At 41.7% G+C, this 21,360-nt stretch overlaps 1 protein-coding gene across 1 annotated transcript; it reads right to left on the reverse strand.

Annotated features, from left to right (window-relative positions):
* Positions 1-8,471: 8,471 nt before the first annotated feature.
* TECTB (tectorin beta) lies at positions 8,472-16,495 on the reverse strand. Its single transcript, XM_053949510.1, has 10 exons — positions 16,420-16,495; positions 14,462-14,652; positions 13,928-14,070; positions 13,775-13,847; positions 12,345-12,448; positions 12,182-12,265; positions 11,820-11,982; positions 9,992-10,061; positions 9,082-9,114; positions 8,472-8,568 (listed from the first exon to the last, which is right to left on the reverse strand). Exons 1-10 carry the CDS (start codon positions 16,493-16,495, stop codon positions 8,516-8,518), a joined length of 990 nt encoding a protein of 329 aa, XP_053805485.1. The 3' UTR covers positions 8,472-8,515.
* Positions 16,496-21,360: the final 4,865 nt, after the last annotated feature.

The following is a 21,360-nucleotide window of genomic DNA, read 5'->3' on the forward strand; positions in this document are numbered from 1 at the left end:
TCTGTTGTCCTCTTCTGGCTGCTGACATCCTGAGCTTACTCATGTTTCAGCCCATGGTGTGGAGTGCAGATCATTGCAAGATTTCCTCCTGAGGCGCTGTCATGTGCCACACTTCATTTCATACACCCACAAATTGTTGTAAAACCTTTGGTGTAAGTAATTTCATTAATTATTCTATACTAGACTAATACATCTTGAACCCATCTTTTTGACCAAATGTAAGGAAAGGGTCCCATTTTCCCACAGAACAGGAGCTACTATAGAAGGTGCTTTGACTTCAGCCTCCCAACACAGCTGGAGGACAACCCAAGGCTCTGGAGATTCTGAAAAGTGCTGGAAATGATGAGTCTTCCTTTCCTTTCCTTTGCTTCTCTTCTATTTCATTCAAAAGTGGTGCACAGTGGTGTTTTCAACTTTTTAAATTGCGTTTTTGCAAGAAGACACATTAGGAAACACTTCTGTAACAACCAGATGGATTTCATCTCATTTGCATTCTCATCTCCAAATTTTGCAATCTGTGTTCGTTTAAAAAAAATTAATTAAAAAAAGAAAAGAAAAACAAAAAACCCACCCAAGTCTAAGGAGGCATATCCAGGCAGTAGAATTGATGGCTTCACTTAGCTCTGTGTAGTCACTGTGGTACTTAATATTCTATAGTACTACTTCATTATTTGAAAAAATAGCATCCATGCTGTTGCTGGGAACCTTCTTTTTATCTTGTGGGTTGAAGTGCTATTTGCATTCTTCCAGTCTTGCAGTAATTCCACATGCTCTTCAAAAATACATTGATTCATTATGTCATATATTTATTTCCATGTATCAAATAGTTGTCATAGAACTTAGAATTTTTATTTCTCCTATCTCCATCCCCTTTCTTTTTCGCCTCTCCACCCCAAAAGTGCAAATGCACCAAACAAGTGGTCACACAGTAACTGTTAGTCAAGATTGGTAAATGGAACTAGATATTCTAGAGAGGCAACTCCTCACAAATAAAATCATAAAAATCCCCTAGCATCTTTGAATGAGCTCACTATGAAAGATCAAGAGATGCATTATGACACGAGAGAGCAGAAGAGATCAACAATATCATTGAAGTCTTAACTCTGTGCCAACAGAGAGTTGTTAATTTCAGCTAAGCACCTTTGCCCAAGAAATGGATAAAGCAAACAATTTTTTAAAAATTCGTTTTCTTTACCTTATTTTTGCCTTAAGTCACTTACCTCTTTCAGTAGAATATCAGTTGTTGTTTCTTTAATGTCCTTAGCACTGTTGTTAGCTTCCTGCTTTTTGCTATTCGATCTGCTTACTCAACCATCTTTTATACTGTGACAGCTACACCCTCACGTAATAATAACTTGTTTTTACGCAGTGCATTCACCTCAGTGATTTACCCAGCCTACTCACAACCTTACAAGCCTGAAAACACTGTTTTAATGGGATGCTGTCTACCCTCTAGTTGTCTAACCTATTAGTGGTATTTTTTTCTGTGATTTCAAGATTACTTTCAGTGTGGCTTCAAGGATCTACATCAAATGGCATAGATTGACTATAGATCAATATGGTAAAGAATTTCAGTCTGAAATTGATTTTTCCCATTCAACTGAAATGATTCACAAAAGGACTTTCTCAATGAATTCACTTTGACAGGAGAATTTCCATATATTTGTCAGAAATCGAAACTCTTCTAATGGCGGTTCAGTGTGCAGACTTAACAGAGAGTTTAAAATTGAAGTAAATTACTTTTTCATCCAGAGCCCTTATGATTGTTGTTCCTAGTCATCTTAAGACAATGCATTTAAGTGACTGCCAGTTACATGGACTTATACCAGAGTTTGGGGGAAGTCCTTCTTGGTTCTTCCCCAGTTTACATGGCCAGAAGCTTAAGCAGTTGCCTAACGCTGCAGAGGTTGTTATTTTCTTTAAAAAGTCTCTGAGAGAGATCTTGCTGTCGTGTTTAACACCCTTTGAATGAAGCCCAGCTAGAGATTGTCCAAGAGCAGCTAATGCAGCTGTTCCTGCTCACATCTGCCCCACTGGGTTCCTCTCAGGTGGCAGGGAGTGATTAGCAGTTCCCTGTGCTGCCGCAGGGCTGGTGCAAAGAGCACGATGAGCTTCTGTGGAAAAGTGGTTAGCTTTCATCTTGCAAAATTTTTATTTGCTCAATTACTGTTTTTTCATTCCTTACTGACCTTTTCCCAAGTTAAATGATTTTTTAATTTTTTTTTTTTTTATCAAAGACTTGAGAGCAAAACTTGTCATCCTCTGGATATAAAACTTGATACAGACATATATCATAGGGAAAAAATTATTTTTGCTGATTGCCTAATAGTTACTTAGGTAACACATGATCCCGTTTAGTTAATTCTGTCTGCTGATTTGGATCACTGTCATCTGTTGCATCCTTTAACTCTCCTGCAAGCTCCTCAGTTTCAGCATGGTCCCTTTCAGTGTGAATGTCAGGCCAAAAACATAGAAATTTTTTGTTTGATCTGGGTATTCCAGTATTATAAAGATCAGCCATGTTTTGGTAGAGGAATTTAGACAAATATATGTTACTTAAAGATTTGGGGAAAACATATAACTATAGCTTTTTCTGGAGCTTAACAAGTGCTGTGTAAAAATCCTTCTGAAGCTACCATGGTAAGGAATGCGTTACATAGCAATATAAAATATTCAAACAACTGAAATCTGTGGGAGGCCAATAAATCCAAACTGACCTACAAGAAAAAAATAAGTCAGTGGGAATTGGGATAATTGAAGATGATAAAACAATTCGGAGTTGAACTACAGAATAACTTTTGCCTTTTTATTTTCTGTCTGGCACAAAATAAAAGGGAATCTTCTTGTGACCATCTTTAGAGCACTTTTTTTTTTGGTCTTCTGACTGAAATATCCCTGTGTTTTGGCATGGTCAGACAGTAAAGCTGGACAATGTCCTTCTCTGACACTTCTGTCAAAATTGTGTCCCCTCTGCAATGAATAGCACAATTACTTTATAAACATTCTCTGACAGGACCTCTGCTGCATTAGCTGGAAGCTCACCTGATGTACATATTTGGGTTTTAACAGTAAATAAATGCTTCCTAGTTAGTTATGGTTAATATACAAGTGCAAACACTTGGTCAAAGGCAGTCTGTTTTTAAGGTTATATGTGGTTCCCAAAGACAATAGTGTTTCCAAATCTCTGTGGACTCTGTCCTTACTGTTAGTTGTTTAGAGGATGATTTATATTTCTTAGCAGCTTTTGTAGAAAGCCTGTGAAGCTTTACAAATAGGAAATGTTCCTCTTGTGCAGCCTACCCATCCCCAGTGGGATCAACAAGAAATATCTGTTATGTCTCTGAAACTCCTGAGTGCTGTGATTCCTTTAGAGATAGGCCATGTACCCAGACAAGAGCTGGAACTGCATTGTTGGCCTTCACACCAGCCAACAGCCCAGGTCTGGCTGGCTGTGAGCGGGGTGAGGGTCCAGGTACAATGGAGGGTAAGGACTGCCACCCACTGAGGCACAGTGGCACACCTAGCACAAGTGTGGGGACAAAAATGTTGATGTAAGCTTCCTCCCAGGTAATTAACCTTTGAGTTTTATTTTATGTTAGCTATGGATAGTTGTGATTTGTTACCGTGTGTCACCAGGTACATAATAAGTTGACTATCAGAACACTTGAATTTATTGTATTGATTTTCTGTATGGACTTTCTCTTTCCAGTGCAGATACAATAAATGCAAAATTTATTGTATTGATTTTCTGTATGGACTTTCTCTTTCCAGTGCAGATACAATAAATGCAAAATTTGCAATTTTCTCAATTCACAACTCATTCTCAGAAGTATCAGATCAATCTATCTATTTTTTCCTTGATTAATATTCTGTTGGCCCAGTAACAGTCCCTTCTACTGGAATGAGTGCCAGTTGTGCCACCCCCTGCCATGACCTGCTCATGACGTTTTTTACATGTCAGTTTTTCTCAGTTTGTAAAGGGAAGATTAAATCTTCCAGATGAATCAGGTCTTAGAGTACTTTGAAGTATTCACTATAAGGTGCTAGCACAGAAGTGTTGGGCATGGAGACAGTAAGAAGTGCTCAGAATGTTCTTATCAGTGCTGATTAATCACCATGTAAATTTATAGTGCCGGGCAAATATTTCATGGTGATAGGATGTCTGTTTTAGCATTAGACCTTTGCTTTAGCCTTAGGCCTCAGCTTTAGTGCTCTCCAGGCTGTAGGATCTATGTGCCCCACTTCCTGTCATGCCTTACTGCATCGTTTACACTCTGTAGAATGTGCTTATGGAAAAGCAGGATGAAATTTAAACCTGCAAGATCTTCTCAAAACACATTTCAGGACCAGGTTACTGACAAGTCTGTGCTACCTTTTTATGATAAAGTTAAATTAATATACATCCTGATTGTCTGTGTCTGAGGTGCGTTGATGTGCTTGCTCCCAGAAGAAAAATGCTGATGTTATTTTTCTGTTAGGAGCAGGTGAGTGTAAGCAGAAGAGCAACAGGATAGGATCCCTTCCAGTGGCTGCTTTGTGTCACAGTGTGTAAATTCTCAGAGAGAGATGGTCTGTGAGAGGAGAGTGTTAATGTGGATGAGACCACAGGCAGAGAAAATTTAGCAGGAGAGGAGGCACAGGCTGCCAAGAAGCAATTTGGGAAGGCTGGAGACTGGTTGCAGCCCAGAGCAGCAGTTTGCATTGCAGGTAGTCTTCATTCCATGGAATCTCACAATATTTGTCTTAGAACCTTATACATAATAGGTTCTAATATACCTATTAGGTTCTAATACCTATTAGAACTAGAGCATATCTAAGATAATTGTTTTTAAAGAGGTATGCTCTAAGTTTTCCCTGTAACAATAAAGTTAAGAAAAATATACTGGAAAGCGGGGCTGGTCTCTGCTTCTCAGTGCAACATGGCTTCAGATAGAGCTCAGTACACTTTTCTCAGCCTTGTGTGCCTGACTTCCAGGCTGCAAGAATTACTATTTATTTCTCTGAAGCCACTGAACTTGACCTTTGTAGGGCTGCAGTGATATGCTACATAAAAGGGCCATGGGGTCCAATCCATCAATAGCTATTTTTTTCCTCTGCACCTGTGAGCTGCCTTTTGGATGGAAATAACTTGAAAATACTTGATCTTCAGTACAGAGTGAGAGGTTCATTCCTAATACAGACCATGTACATCTAAGATGTGTTTTGTATGTAGTGAGCCATGATACTGTTCTGAGGTAGTGTTTTTCCTTGTCCCTGACTTGGACATTTAAACAAAATGTCATGGATTTACAGAATAAAGACATGAAGTTGGTGTTTAAGTGAGGCTTAAGACTGGGGAGTTTCTATACATGGCATCTGGATTTGGGACATTGCCTGTGTTTATATTGTGTAATGTATTGCCAATTCTGGCAGCACGTGCAATGTTTACCTCAGTGTGCAACAGAGCTGAGATCCCCCTACAGAAAGGCTCCCAGCCCTGATGTGCTTCACTCTTTGCAGGGCTGCTCTAGCTGGGCTTGCACAAGGTGGGCATGTCAGGTCAGACCCAGCCTGATCTCTGCAGCAGGATCATGTGCATGTCCCCCAGCAAACACCTAGTGAGGCTTCACTCTAAAGTCTGCTTTTGAAAATGTGAGATCCCAGCACAGGATGTGAGGCATTAATGATTGACCATAATTAATTCTGACTTGACAGTCTCGGTACCTGCTCCTTCTTCTTGACTATTGGACATAGGGTGGCAGGACAGGAATCACAGTGCCAACAGCACTGCTTGTTTGGGAATACTAAGGGTAGATTGTCCACAATGGAAGGTACCAGCTTGCATTGTGACATACTTGCTCATTTTTTGTTAGATTTGACTCATTCTTTCATTGGCAGTTTTTGTTGGACCTCTTCTGAATTATTATTTGCATCTGCAGTGACTGTCAAATAAAGGCCACCCAGGTTAATGCTGTTTACCATTCACAAGTGAGAAGTGAACCTCTATTTAATGAACAAAATATTGTGTAAAGTGTGTCACTGTACTGGCAACATTGTGCTGCAACCTGTATTGTTATCATCTTGACGCCTGTGTGTGTTCATTTCTCTCCTACTTCTTGTCATGACCTCTGTGACCTTGTCCTTCAGCATTGCAGTGCCAAACTGTGGGAAGGAAAGCATGCAAAAATTCATGTCTCATTAGAGTTCATCCAAATGGATGGAAGAACTGGGACAAAGCCAAGCTGGATTCTTTGTGGAGACAAATTTTGGATTCTAAACAGATTATCTGCATCCTCTCTAAATAACCTTCCTGTCCCTATATTTCCATGAACAGATTTGTGTTTGGCTTTCAGATGCAGAGAACAAGGCAAGCATCTTCATGCCCTGACTGGAAAAGATCCATTATTTTAGTCCATCTGAAATGATGGTGTCTACCAAACGTCATCTTGTGCTAAAATCTTTAGCAATCATTGCATTTTCTGATTCAGGCAACATAAATAGTGTTTAGTAGAATAAGTAGTGATGAGCCATATTCTAGGTTAGGAAAAAAGAAGGTAGATTTTTTTTAATGCAAACTATTTATGATGGATAACTTCTGCTTTCTTACGGAGCAGTACTTATGGAGCTGAAACCTGTTCATGTGTTGCTGCCTTCTCCAGCAGATAGACCCTTCCACAGTCACCTCTGGCAGCTGTTTTTCAGTTGTGTTTTGATTGTTTGGTTTTGCTAATAAACCGTTTCTGGGCTGTAGGGAGACAGTGATCCAGAGCGGAGCAGGCAGGAGGGAACACAGACAGGAGATGTGTGTGCCACAGGCTCCATCCCACGGCCGGCGGGAGCGGCCTGGGAATTCACAGGCGCATTCACAGCAGCTGAAATCCTGCACGGCTGGTTCCAAAGCCACACTTCTTGCATAACCAGAAAGGAGTTAATCAACCTGCCAAGGAAACTGGCTTCAAGGCTCTCTGCACAAAATAGCCGCGATAGGAGTGCAGTAAATGTTGCAAAAGCAAGGCAAAAGAAACCGGCTTTGGAGAAGGACAAGAACCTGAAGAGGCAAAAGCCGCTTGGAGGTGCTGAAACGCGGGGTGTCAGCGGCAGGAGGGCAGAGGAGGGGGAGGCAGTGCAGCGGACGCGGGCCAAGGGCGGCTCTCCGGGGCCGGGACGCCCGGCGGGGCCGCGGCGCGGCGCAGCTCCTGTCCCGGCAGCGCCCCCTGCTGCGCGCGGCGGGGAACGGCGCCCGCGCCCTCCGCAGCTCGGCATCGCCGCGGGCTGAGATTGCGCCTGGAGCAGCCACAGGAGCCCCTGGAAACGCGCTGAAATGTGCTTATTTTACCGCTGGGGTGTAATGGATGCGTGTTCTACCTCCGCAGTACCTTCATTACAATGGCCTTTTACCAAAAATGAGCTTTATCAGGGAGCTGAAAATCCTTCACAGAGTCATTCAGGAGGCTCCCTCGCTACAAACAATAGTAAAAAAATCTGTAATGCGCTTTTGTTCCAGTACGTGCAAACACAGGTACGCCCACCGTGTTCATTAATTGGAAGCATAACAACTGTAGTCATTCTTCCCTCTTTCACATTTAGGATCCTGGAAGTTTCATGGAAAAATTCTAAGATGTCTCTGGCACTTTCAAGGTTTTTTTTCGATATTGTTCTAGTAACTAATGGAAGTAAGGATCCTACTGTTATGCTTGTTGGGGAATTGTTTCATGTCCTGATATTTCCCGCTTTTTATAAATCATGATTTCCCTTTCCAGTGCTTTTGTCTTACTGTTGTTACTCAGGGACAGACCTAACACCTGGACCCTGCTGTGTCTGCCACTGGCTATGACTTCAAGAAGTGTAAAGCTCATTAGCTTGTTTTCCAGCCTCAGACGTGCTCAATATGCGCCCACACCATGTAACCATCCAGCACTGAGCCTGTCCAGTCAGCAAGATGTCCTACTGCTACAGTGTGCTCTACTTAATCCAACCAATCAATACTGACAACACTGACAATCAGGAAAGAAATGCCAGGTAATGAACTCTGAGCACCTTCTAATTACTGCTACATGAAAAGCACCCTTTCCCTCCCATCCTTGCATGCTAGGTTGGTTTTTGTTCAAAGACTTCACAGAACAAAGTGGGACTTTGCAAGACCAGGCCTGGAGGGGAATTTGGTACCACACTGAGACTGGCAGGGAAGGGGGACCCTGAAGGTAAATTTGGCATTGAAAAATGCTGAGTTTTCACACTGTTCAGAAACAAGTCCTATTGCCATCACAGCTTTTTACAAGGAGGCGCTGGCAGAATACATAACCCAAGGGTTTTCACTAGTTCAAAATGCCACAGAGACTTGGGAGAAGCAAATCTGCTTTGGGATTTTCCAGAATCTGAGGCACACAGCTCATGGAATGTTTTATTTATCTGGTGAAATGGTGCACAAGGATTTTTAGTGGCTTCCCTTTTTCCTCTGTAAAATAAACATCTTTAGTAAAGAAGTCCAGGTCCAAACAGGATCAGGGAAAGTTATGAAGTACAGCTGGGCTGCATTTTATAATAAAACAGCAGAAAATCCAATCACAAAAAGTAGGTGGAAGATGATATCTGCAAGAGAAACACAGGCTATATGTGAGTACTTCCCTGTCAGCTCCCCTTCACCTTCTCTTCCCACCCCATTCAGTAAAACTGCATGCCTTAATGTGGCTCTGTCAACATAGCAAATGTTAACAATGTTAACAAAATGTTAACAAGACTTTGAAAGGTGTGTTTCAAAGCCTTTCCAATCAGAAATACTTTCAGACACCCCTGTTAACCCAGCAAAACATGATTGCTCCTTTTTGGGAAGAGTGTGTGACAATTAGAGAAAGAAGATTGTTCCCTATTGGAAGTAATTGCTGTGATTTTATTGTCTGGTGTGAGGGATGTACCAAAAGAAGGAAAACAAAGTATATTACACTGGGAAATAAAATATGATTTTGAAATGTTCACTCTTCTGTCAAATTTACTGATATTTCAATATTTCAGGTTTTTTCTTTGAGCTATGGATTTTATGTTGACAAAGACACTCAAAATCCATATTTGGGATTGATACTTTCATTGTCATACTCTGCTGTTTACCTGAGAGTGTGTAAAATCTGGATAAACCTTTGCCTGTATAAAAGAGGAAGAAAAAGATTACATCAGGATGATGTTTAAAATAGGGCAAAGTGCACCAGTGTGCTTTGTAAGAGCAGAACAGAAAACATTTTTCACCTTTTGAAATTCTGAATATTTCTTCCTCTTGGATTTACTGTTTGAAGTTATAAAAGGATCCTCAGTTCTTTTTCCTTCTAACATCGATGGGGGTTTACTGGTGCAACATAATGGATTCTAATAATTCTATTGTATCTGTATTTGTAATTTTAAATTGGCTTTCAGATTGGTGCAGATACAGTTAATAAACTAGTATAAAGGGCTCTAGTGAAAACATTGTTTGCTCCAAGGACTTGTTTCAAAAGATGAACCAGCTCAGAAAGAAATCCCTGGTGCCTGCAGGAGGCAGCAGTTGGAAGAAAAAGTTGTTCTACAGTGGGGAAGGCTGATGGCAGTGCCATCTGCGTGTCAGGAGGGATAGGCACAAAGCATCCCCGCAACACATGAAGATGTTGTGCATATGCTGAAGTACGGACCCACAGCGTAAAGAAAAACTTTCCTGCTGCTCCTGACCTCTCTCCCACTCCTGTGCACCCTGTCAGAGCGTGTCTGAGCTGCTGCTGAGGTCACAGGCAGGTGAGCAGAGCTTTCACTGCCAGCTCGGTGTGTCAGTGGTTTGGCCATTTATCATAAATGCCAAAGGGGTGCCTTGAGTCACTTGGCAAGCGAAGAGAATTTCACTGAGCTCTTCTGCCAGAGTCGGAGGGGACCAACTTCTGTTCGAGACTCCTGCTGCCCCGGGGGAAAGGGGTCTGGCAGAGGGCTTTGGCTCCCTCTGCCTGCCAGCTTCATTGCTTCCCGAAGGGAGAAGCACCCCACCACCCCAGTCACTTACTGCGCACCGTGATCTCCGCCACCAGAACACCTCCGGTTTGTTCCGCGCGCTGCTTGCGTTTGTCACAAGTCTCAAGAGAGCAGAGAGAAAGCCATGTATACCCAAACAATTAAAAATTACTAAGAAAAAGCCCAGGCACAACTCTTATGTTTCCCACCAAGGAAATTGCTGCATATTTTCTAGGGAGTTTGTTTTTTTTTTCCCTGCTTGTTTATTGGGGGTTTTAGTGCAGGAGAGAGTTAAAGAGAGTCTTTACAGTTCATTTTTTGAAGATTTTGGTGGGCTTCCTTTCCCACCCTGCCTTAAACAAAACTCCTGTCAAGAAGGGGGAAATTGAGCTCCATCTGTTTAACCCCTGACCTCTGTGAAGGCTTCTGTGGCTGTTTATTGCTGATGATAATTGTTGTCCATTGGGTAGAAACAGGAAGCACCAAATCCTTTCCATAGAGATCAGCTCACGTCCAGCACTAATGACGCCTGTCACAGCTGACAGGGTCTGTATTGGAGGCAGTGTTCTGCAGATTAAAGGTCCTTGTGCATCTCCTGACCTCTGCAGAACCCCAGCTGTGGGCATTTTTATTCCAAACCCAGCATGTAGTAATTCTGGTTATGAGTTGCTTGTAAGCACAGACCACCAGCTTGGCTCAACCTTAATTGCAGGAGACCACCAGCTGCATTTTTGAGTGTGAAGTGGACTCGAGGGATGTTGCCTGATCGAGCAATTATCCTGCACTGGAGGGTGAGGTGCCTGAAAGGATGATGTAGGTGTTTGACAGTAATGCCAGAGGGGCACATATGAAGTAATGGGTTTGTGTTTTCTTTCAACTCTGATCTGTGGCTGGATAAAAAGTTGAAGAAATCTTGAAAAAGAAGCAACAAAATCTAAGAGGTTTTTTTTTGTTGCCTTTGAAACTTAGAATTTCTAACAATGTGTTTTTATCAAAAATGCAAATTTTGCACAAGTCAGTTCCTCCTGCTTAGCACTGAGGCTGTATAATAAAAAATGCTGCCTTAATTTTCTCCTGGACTGAGAAAGGGTTAGAAAGAAAAATTGGCCTCACCAGGAGTGATGCTTTCTCTTCTCCAGCAAGAAATATTTGTTGTTGAAACAACAGCATGTTGGCTAAGGAGTATTTTGGGCTTTCATTTCAGGTTAAATAAAATTTAATTTCATTGGATGAGAGAAAGAATGGCAAAGCTCTGACTTGGTGAAGGGTGGAGAGAGAAGTCTTTAAAGAAAGACATTTTATGGGCACCTGCCCTTGTTAAATTATATGCCTTTACAGCCCCTCACCATTCTCCCATCTAAGGATACAGGAATCCACTCTTCTACCTCAGTTCCTGCTCCAGAGATAATTTATGTATTTTATGCAGAGTAGGATGTCTGCAAGAGCAATAACTTACTGCAGCATGGCAGAGAGGACTTTGCTTGGGAAGGGGGACTGGGAGCTTCAAGATGGAATCTTCCACTTCCCCCAGGGTGCTCTTGGCACCGAGATATTTGGTAAAATGGAAAAAGCTCAACTTTCTCCTTTCTTCCAGGCTTGTGTTTAACTGTAGCTGTTTGTCAGACAGAACTGTAGTCTGGGATATCAACAGGAGCTGAGTTTTTCAATGGCTACCTTATTTCTCAATAGTTTTAAACAAGTTTCCCAATGCTGCCTGCAGCACGTCAGGGGTCGGGGTGCACAGCTGGGCTCACACGGTGCCGTGCTTCCATCGGCTGAGAGCCCTGGTGCTGGCTCTGCACCTGGCACACCCCCGGGGAGGGCTGGCCGTCCTCTGTCTGAACGTGGCACTGTGTGTTTCCCCAGCAGGGAGGCCTTACCACGGGGCAGGAGAACTTCTCGCTGTCGCAGACGTGCGTCTCGCAGTGCAGCCAGACCTTGGACAGCTTGGGGATGTTGCGGAAGCGGAAGGCGTTGAACTGGAACGTGGCCCGGTTCGTTTTCCCGTTCTCGTGCACAAGGATGGAGTAGTCCGTGGCACATCTGTGTTGTGTGTGGAGAAGCAGTGTCAGAGCCCCCATGGCTTCAGTGAAACATCCCCTGAGGTGACAGTCTGATGAAAGCATTTGCCCTGCTTGGGGCCAGGTTTTCCTTTGCTCCCTTATACCCCACAACCAGCTTTCCGGTCATCCTCAGGGCTGGGCTGAGTAAAGGTGCCCCTCTGGGTCCCACCGGCACCTACCCCTTGGTGATCAAAGGCCAGTGGATCTGGTAGAAATACTCTGAGGAGGGAGTTGCCCAGCAGTTGTTGAGAACAACTTTAAACCTGGGGAGATATAAACCCCAGATTAGCAAGGAATGTCCCAATTGCCAATTTATTACTCATTCCTCCTTCGCTTGCCTACCTGTCACTTAAGCCCTTGGCTTCCACTCCAGCAAATATGTCAGAACCAATTTCAGATGTTTCAACAACAAAGGGGGCTTCCTTTATACTTGAGAACTTGGCATTCTTTGAAAGACAAAGACAAAGGCATCATACATTACTCGTAACACGCAAAGCAAGGCATGATTCAAATTCAGACACCACTGGAGAGATTGAGAAATCTGGGTTCTTATAACCTGCAACCTCCAAACTCTACACCGGTAGTTTGCAATAGTCATTGCAAACCCAAGATGATGTTTAAAAATATTTTTGTTTATATTTGGCATATAATGATGATCAGTGACAGAACTTGCTGCTGTTTGGGTTGTAGCATGTATTGCATGTATTCCCACACAGCATGGGTGGGAAGCAAGCTTGCTGCTGCTGCTTCTGGTGGTGGAGAAAGCTGGTGGGACTGAGAGAGTGGAGATGAGTGTGTAGGATGGTAATGGAGTCAGAACGTGGCCACATGTTGGAGAAAAGGACTGAAGACAAGCAGAAATCACAAGAAAAAAGCCAGCTTGCTGAACATGGAGCAGTGTGGTGCTCAGGTAAAAAGTTTTTGTTATAAATACACTGAAATGCCTACCTTAAATCCCAATGCTTCTTGTTGGGTAAGATGGTAACAAAGCTAGCACCAGAATTATATAAAGAATATCAGGTTTAGCCCTAGCTAAGCACTAGGTAAGCACTGGCTTGCCTAGTGGTAAATACTCCTTTTACTTGGCCTATGATTTTAACACAGTATGTTCCTAGTTGTGATTTTTCTAGCTGTGCTAAAATAGAGAGGCTGTTTTGGTGCTTTTGACTGTGCTTTTGTGGATAAAAGATTCCAGGATTAGGAGCTGGCTGTTCCAGCAGTGCAACAGAGCTATAGAGAGGAGAGGGATGCTTCAAAAGATCTGCCTGATATCAAGGGACAATATTTTGTTGGCAATAAAATTCCAGCATGACCTAAAGATCTGTGGGGTACATGAAATATCTGTCAGTGAGAGAACCAGGGAGAAAGCTACAAGAGAAATGCAAGGAGCTTTGCTGTGTCTGTAGAGGCCATGCAAGGCCAGGAGAATGTGCAGATTCATGCTGATCTTGCAGTGGAACTACACACAAGTTTTGATTTTTCTTATAAAACCTGTCAGCAGGTTAGAAATGTACCTCTCAGCAGAAAAATCTGTCTGATTTTGAGGGATTAAAAGAACAGTTGGCATGTGTCTGCTCTGTTCACTTTAAGTATATCCCTGTTAATCAGCAGAAAGAAGAATCCCTGCCAATCCCACTGCAATTATCTGTTCCAGACTAGTTGTGTGCTCCATGACACATAAAAGTCAGGAGCAGCCGCCCTGTTTTTTCCAGCTCTTCAGCTGAAGCCTTTGTAAGGTAAAGGTGAAGGTGTGAGTGGCAAAGAGCACTTACAGAGTAGAAGTTGAGGGACAGTTGGCTTTCAAATGAGCCGGAGCTCCCGTTCTTCACATGGACAGTGGCCACCCTGGGGACAGGACAAAATTCTGCATGAGTGAGGCATGGTGATGAGGACAAGGTGAAACACACTCCCAGAAGAGGATGTACCTTTGGTCAAAGGCAGCCTGGTTCACCAGGTAGTTGGCATTGTATGTGCATGTGAATGAATAATTCACAGGCTGGCTCTTCACAATCACTGAGGAGTCATTGGAGACGATGGAGTTATAGAAGTGATACACGGGATTCTTGAACTGTGAATGGTGAGACAGAGAAATGTGGGCAGTACTGAGTCCTTGAGGCATCAGGAATGTACTTTGAAACATGAAGATTCTGGTGTCAAAACAGCCTCCCCAAGGAAACATGATTTGGTAGCTCTTTATATGCTGTGCTGCCTATTCATATGCCTTACTAAACATAAGTTCTGTGTAATACAGGTGCAAGTGAACAGCAGACTAATAGCACTAAGCCTGTATTTTGCCTGGAACTGCAAAGCACAGCTGTGTGATTCTTCCTTCTCCCTGACTCTGCAGTTTGCCTCCTCCCATTGATACCTAAAGCTTACTTCAAGCTGAAGAGGATAGGACTCTCTCAAGTGAGTGCAGGCATTTCTTGAGTTAAAAATGCTGACCTTCATAGTCTTACCTCTGACTGTGTGCCACAGTATGATTTATTTTTAGGTGACAGGTCTGGGATTGTGAATTGGTAATATCCTGAATCGTGGATCCCATTGTAGCAAATGCCTCCAAGTGCCAGCTGATTAACCTCCCATCCATAAGGACACTCTGGAATTCTGGTAATGATGGTTTTAGGATAGCAGTATACCAGAATTACATCTGGAAGGAAAATGATACACCTGGAGTTATTCAGCAGTAATTTCCTTTCAAAGAGGTGAGCCCGCCCACTTACTTTCCATTGGGCTTAACCTTCTGTGAACAGGAGTGTGTGCTGGAAGGTCCCCTAATGAGAGCGGCTTTTGCTACACAAAATGGACCTTTAGGTTGTTAAATTCTGTCTTCTTTGGAAGAGTTTAGCCTTTGCCTTCTAATCAATACAGAACTTTGTGAAAAATTTTTAATCTTTCTGGAATAGCTTATTGAAAAGCAGAGACACTGCTGAGAAACCTGAAGTAAAAAAGGACTGCACTGAAAATGTCTCATTAACTTATGGTGGAAAGCTGGCTTCTGTAACACTGCTGACTCTGTGAAAATAATATTGGTGAGGTTGTTTGGTAGGCTTTGTAGATCTGCACTGTTTTATAATGATCTATAGATCTTGGCTACAATAGATATTCCACCTTTTCCCTTCTTGGACTGGCACTGTAGTGCCAGCACAAACTGAATTTTTCCAATTGTCAAGTCAAAAGCCAAGATCTGAAACTGAACTGAAGAACCTGGTCCTGCTAACAACAGTAGGAAATGACCCAAACTCCCAGCCCTGTTAACAGCAGTGCTGTGTGTTTCCAAACATGGTGATTGCTAATACACATATGAATGATGAACATCATTACACACAGACTGATTGCTTCATGATAGCAGAATTGGATATTTTTCACAGGCAGAGCTAATTTGAACATCTGATGGAAATTTCAAGGGCAAATATTGACTAACCATTAGTGACCTGAAAATTGAGGAAGACTTCAAATTACTACAGTGAGAAAAAAAGGCATCCTCCCTGGAATTATTCAGTTACTTCTTTTAAATCCCTTGCCACTCTCATTTTTTATGCTAAAAGCCTCATTTTGCAGCCTTTCCTTGTCTGCTAGGGAATAATTTGGGAAAGTCAACTAGACATCTTAATAACTTGCTTTTTCTGATAAACAAACCTTCAGCACATGCAAGCTGTTTCTGCTTGTGTTAATGCTCAGATTTAAAACTGGCAACTTTAGAGATATGAAAATTCCTGCAGTTAAGAGAAACTGCTTGTGCAAATAAAGGTGCTGAAATAAATGGCTAGAGGGCCAAATACTTTAGATATAGCATGAAATGACTGACAGCAATCTGACAGCAGTGATGCACTAAAAAGCAAACACTAAATTGAGGCATATTCCAAAACATTTTTAGAGCACATTTTGTAATTGTAGTGAAATCTACATTACAGGTCTGTCTGGCACCAGATTACTTCAGTTTCTAGGCACTAATCAGTGTGCAATTAGATCCCTACCTTCAGTGATTTTTGTATTTTTCTTGCTTTAATATAACAGTGTGGTTCAGGGGTTCAGCCCAGCACATTCAATCAACACTGACAATCTGACTGTAGTCCATGGGACTAAAGCCCAGTTTGGCAAGCAAAGATCTGCTGCATCTGTACTGTTACAGAAAATTTCTAATTGTTTTTGTTCCCTTTGCTATTTTATGCTTTTGTGATTAACTTTCTTGCACTATGGTTATTCAGAATTAACTATATGCCTAATTCATTGTGGGGTTAGGACTTGTACGGAACATTCTTTACACTGTGCTAGCTCAAAGCAGGTCAATAAAAGAAATGTAAGGATTAGCTCTACAGAATCCATGGTTTAACTTTCTGAAGGAAAACATTTTGATTTTGAATGAAAAAAACCCTTAATTACAGGAGAAGATCTTAGGAGACATAAGTTATTTTACCTGCTTTATTTGGGCTGCAAGGCCCCGCAAGAGCTCGAGCCAAGATGACCAGCAGATAAATAGCAAGAGTCACCATTTCTTGCAATGATCTGAGGACACAGGAAATAAAAGCTGAAAATGTCTTTAAAAGTGGAAATAAAAACAATGCACTGTCTGCAGTCCTGAGCTTGTAATAGCTACTGTTAAAATGTCCTTTTTTGCAGAGAGAAAAAAATAACATTACTGATATCCTGTCACCCAGTGTAATTGCAACTACGGGGTAAATCTTTCAAAGACCATTGCTATAACTGGGTCACTACTGTGACAATTTTACTATTTCAGTTTAGTGGTGGCTTTTAATTATTCTAGTTTGATTTCTTGCAAAGAGTCTAAACCTAAAGTGTTAATATAACCAAATGAAACTAAAACAGTGGCATTTGAAAAAAAGAGGGAATCGAAATTACTAGAATAAATATGACAGAATAACATATATAATGTGCTTATAATTTAGTGCTGAAACCATTCTCTGTGGTGATGGCTATTCTGATGCATATAATCTTAACTTCATGTAGCTCACTTTTGGTGAATTATGCATTTTCTCCTATGCTGCTAAATGTTGAGTTTCTAGGAAAACATCCATAGAAGTTATTTACACTATTTCAGGCCTCAAACCTAAAAACTGTTTTCCACAGGGGAAAACATACAGCCTGTGGGATTGGGACTGCAGTTCTCACATTTTCCCTTTGAAGACACTCTTCAGTATCAGCCCTTATGCACACATCACTAAGCAGACCAAGTCAGAAGTAAGAAATGTCATTTACGGGAAAAAAAAATCATTCCAATTCAGTAGTTCAAACAGAACAAATCAATTTCAACATTTTCACTTAGCCTCTACTTAAAAATATATATTTATAAAAGGGTCTTAAAGTACAAATCAGTGACAATTCCTTCAAATTATCATCCTATGTATTCTATAAGAAATTAAGGGTTATACCTACGAGACAGGAAGGAGCTAATTATTTCAGATTTTCATTCCAGTCTTATTCCAAAAGCAGCGCTGTCAGCTCTTTCCAAGATGTCCTCTTTCAAATGAACCCAGCTGGTGTTATCTTCGCTTTATATAAGCAATCTTGTAAAAGGAGCCCATCTCTGGTTAAATCTCAACCTGCCAGTATTGTCCAGTGTGAGAGGAAAAAAAAAAAAAAGAGTTATAGAAAAGCAGTTCTCTTCCCCTAGATGAGTCTGCATTGCTGCTATTGATTTTTACAAATCTTTCTACAGTGGTTTTTACAGATCTTGCAAACAAATGAACAGAAATCTGCTGAAGGTACAAATTTTTTTGGTTTGAGTTTATTAGGAAAATGTAGAATTTCTAGAGAGGTGAAGCTACAACTGCCTGCTAGAATTCAGTGAAAATATATTTATAGGAATTAGCTGCTTGTCTTAAATGGTTTATTGAGAATGTCAAGCTTTTGTGCCATACAAGTGGACAAAAGTAATGGCAACAAACCATATACTAACTTTGGCGTTGGTTTTTATACTTATTTTTTTCTAAAAACTCACAGGCAGGTAATCTGGTAGGCTCTTCCATGAGCCTTAGCCCATTATATTACATAATAATAGTACATAATACTACATGCACGTAAGACTGTGTAATATACATAGAATATTAAACAATAGATTGTGTAAAATTTACCATTGCACAGAAAACTGAAACAAATTTACTCTTTGTATGACCACCAGTCATGAAGATGTCTATGAAAATCTTGGCTAGCTGGTAGGATTTTCTGGTGCCCCACTACATCCTGTTTGTGTCAGCTTATAGTGAAAGGCCCAGAAAAAGCAGTAGGTGCACTTCTGCTATTTTATACAGAAAATGGGCTTTAAACAGTCTTTCCATGTAAACTGGCCCAGCCTCAGCTTTGGGACCATGTCCCAGACCCTACCCAGTCCCATGTGCTGTTGGACCACTCATGCTCTGACACCTGTCTTGAGTCACTAAACACAGAGGCTCTCACTGACCTTGCCAGTGGGACCCAGCCCTGTGGGGCTGCTCACAGATGGTCTGGTAGCTCCTCTTGTGCAGAGCCTGGTTCTGCCCCATCACGGCAGGACTTTGGTGTCCTTCTCTCAAGCAGTTTTTGAAATATAGGGTGGCACAGTAATAAAGATGTACCAGTTGTCAGTAGTCTGGAGATTTTGAAGGAGAGAGTGAAATGGAAGAGCACAGTGGCCCTGACCTAAACCTGAAATGCTCAACAAGGAGTTTTTAGCTGGCCTGTGGGTAAGATTTATAGGAACACCTTGAGGACATCAGTCACTACAAGGAGTGTCTCAAGCCAGAAGACCTGAGCAAAGCAGGGCCATGAGTACACCTGCACTGTGAGGGCTGCTTGGTGATGGTTGTGTGCAGGTGAATCTGCAGTGACATGAAAAATTAAGTGATCAGGGTGACTTCTTCTGGCAAACTGATTCAAAGCCCTAAGCAAAGGTTGAAAAGCCTATACATGTTTGAAGTTAAGCACTTCAAACATCAAGTCTGAACCAAGATTGAAGCTTTGTGAGGAGTTGCTCTTACTGTTCTTGTGAGCCTGCAAACCACCACATTCTGATTTAAATGAGATTACTTAAAGATGGACAAATGGATAAAATCCTCTGGGCAGGGTTTGTTGTTATTTTAATTGAGTTAAAGAACAATCCACTGAACAAGAACCAAAGCTCATCAATCATTTGATGTAATCTCTCTAACTAGAGATTATCCTCATCAGAAATCCTAAAGCAAGGAAGATTTAACTCCAGGTGTCTGTTTTATAGTCTCACCCCAAATCCTGCAGGGATTCAGGCCTAATTTTTATTTCCTAAGGCTAAATATACGCTGTGTCAATATGCACTATGTTTTGTCTTTCTGTGCGTGAGTGTGTATTTAGTTTGGAAGAAGAAACCAGGGTTTCTGGTGAGACTTTGTGATCAACCCTGTTGACAAGAATATATAGTCCAGGAACAAGGGGAGGCTTGCAGGAGCAAGCTTGTGACTTTGGGCATAAGAAAGGACTCATGGCTGTGTACAAGCTAATTCTTCAGACTTAAAGAATCAGATTCAGTCCTGGGGTTGGACTTGGCCTATCAGGCCTGCACACACAGGGCTGATTTGGAGCATAAGATATTTGGCTAACCTTGATTAGGCATAGTGTTAATGCCTAAAAATTATGTAAGTGATCCACCTCACCATAACATTAACAAAGCTCTTGAAACACAGATAGCTTTTTACTGATGATTTTTAGCAATACTCTAATTAAATTATCACTGGTATAACACTACAGGTTTCAGTGGAATTACTCCAAAATGGATCTAATCCTATAATTTGTAAGAGAAAATAAATCTCTCACTATCTTCTCACAGAAAACTTATCTCCATGTACATAATACTCCTTTTAGGCAAAAGGTAGAAAACAGAATGAAAACCATGAAACAAATTTGGCAGTGGTGCCAGCTGGTGTATAGTAGTTTGCATTTGCATGAGAAACAAGCACAGAATGTACCTAAGCCAACCAGCATTTGATACCTGCACTGATCAAAGGTGAAGGCTGGGGAAGGGTTAGGTTTCTCTCAGTAAGTGCACACACAGAGAAAGGAAAGCCATTGACTTGCAAAGCAGACCATTGAGGATTGTTGTGGTTCCCTGAGTCTTTCCAAGACCATTGAATAATCTCAGCAACCTAAGTATTTGTAAAGATTTCAACCAAGAGCAAATGAAGGCCTTATTGTGGATTTCACCTACAAGGGCAGCTTGTGTCTCCAGCCTTGTTCCTCACATTATGATGGAAAGCTGAGTGAGTATCAACTGTCTGACTCTTACATGAAGCAAATGAGGTTCTGCAGTTTGAACCTGCAAGAGATATTGCAACATCCAATTTTCACTGGTTTTGGACAAAACAATAAACCTGAAGAGTCCCTTAGCTATATGGAAGGACTTATGGGATAATGAGGATCAATGGAGACAGGCAGCTGATTCCAAGGGAAGGCAGATCAGCTGACACTCATCTAGAGGCTGCAATGTATAAATGATGGTGTTTCCACACACCAAAACTTGGCATACTCAGTTTTGTCTAAGATAAGGAGTGTATTTATCCCACAGGCATAGAGACATCCATGCTGGGTCTGGAAGCATAGCAACTGTATTTATATTTGGCCTGATCTGAGTGAGTAAATCCTCTTGGAAGTGCAGCATTGTGTTGGTACAATCAAATTTTTCTGAAGCCTGATTGAGCTGTGCTGTGTAGACTTATTCCCTCAAGTCATAAATACCTTACGGATTTAGGATTGTTTTGCCTTTTACAGTGTAAATACCTTTCCAGCAGTTTATTACTCATGGCACGTGGCTGGTCACTCACTTCAACACATGACTGAGTCACCATCCCTGGAGGTACATGCAGATGTGGCACTAAAGGACATGGTTAGTGGTGGTCTTGACAGTGAGGACAGTTGGACTTAAAGATCTTTTTCCAATCTAAATGATTCTGTGGTTCTATTCTATGAATGCTTTAGCCGTGTGAGCAGATTATAGAGCAATGCATGCATGTACAGAGAGCCTGGGACCCACAGATCTCCTGCACCTCAAGTCCCCAAGTGGCTAATATTCAGTAACTGCACAAGGCCTATCAGAAGAAGGGGAAATCAGAGGAAACTGTCACTGTGGAAGAGTCACATAAAAACCAGAGATGGACGTTCAGGCCACCGGAAGAGACAGTCTTCTGCTCTTGACTTCCTCATGCATTAGCTCTCAGTCTGTGTAACTACGCAACACTGAATCATAGTTTTTCAGCAATCACCTGCAGCCATGAGCTTGGTGAGACAGTGCTGCTGCTGGCACATGCACTCCTAGGGTGTGAGAGAGGACAGTCTCTCAGCTGAAGAAGCACTCCCTTGATAATTCTGCTGTTCAAGACAGATATTTACATCAGCA

This window comes from Vidua chalybeata, chromosome 8 (genome assembly GCF_026979565.1).
Source record: "Vidua chalybeata isolate OUT-0048 chromosome 8, bVidCha1 merged haplotype, whole genome shotgun sequence".
In the NCBI taxonomy this organism is placed as follows: Eukaryota; Metazoa; Chordata; class Aves; order Passeriformes; family Viduidae; genus Vidua; species Vidua chalybeata.

Excerpts from the sequence above, each read along its gene's own strand:
- TECTB (XM_053949510.1), bottom strand. The coding sequence starts at position 16,495 with ATGGTGACTCTTGCTATTTATCTGCTGGTCATCTTGGCTCGAGCTCTT. Across the intron at positions 13,848-13,927 it reads CAGGCTGCCTTTGACCAAAG|GGTGGCCACTGTCCATGTGA; the intron begins GTACATCCTCTT and ends TCCTGTCCCCAG. Across the intron at positions 8,569-9,081 it reads CAGATTTTACACACTCTCAG|ATATCATCTTCCACCTACTT; the intron begins GTAAACAGCAGA and ends TTTCTCTTGCAG.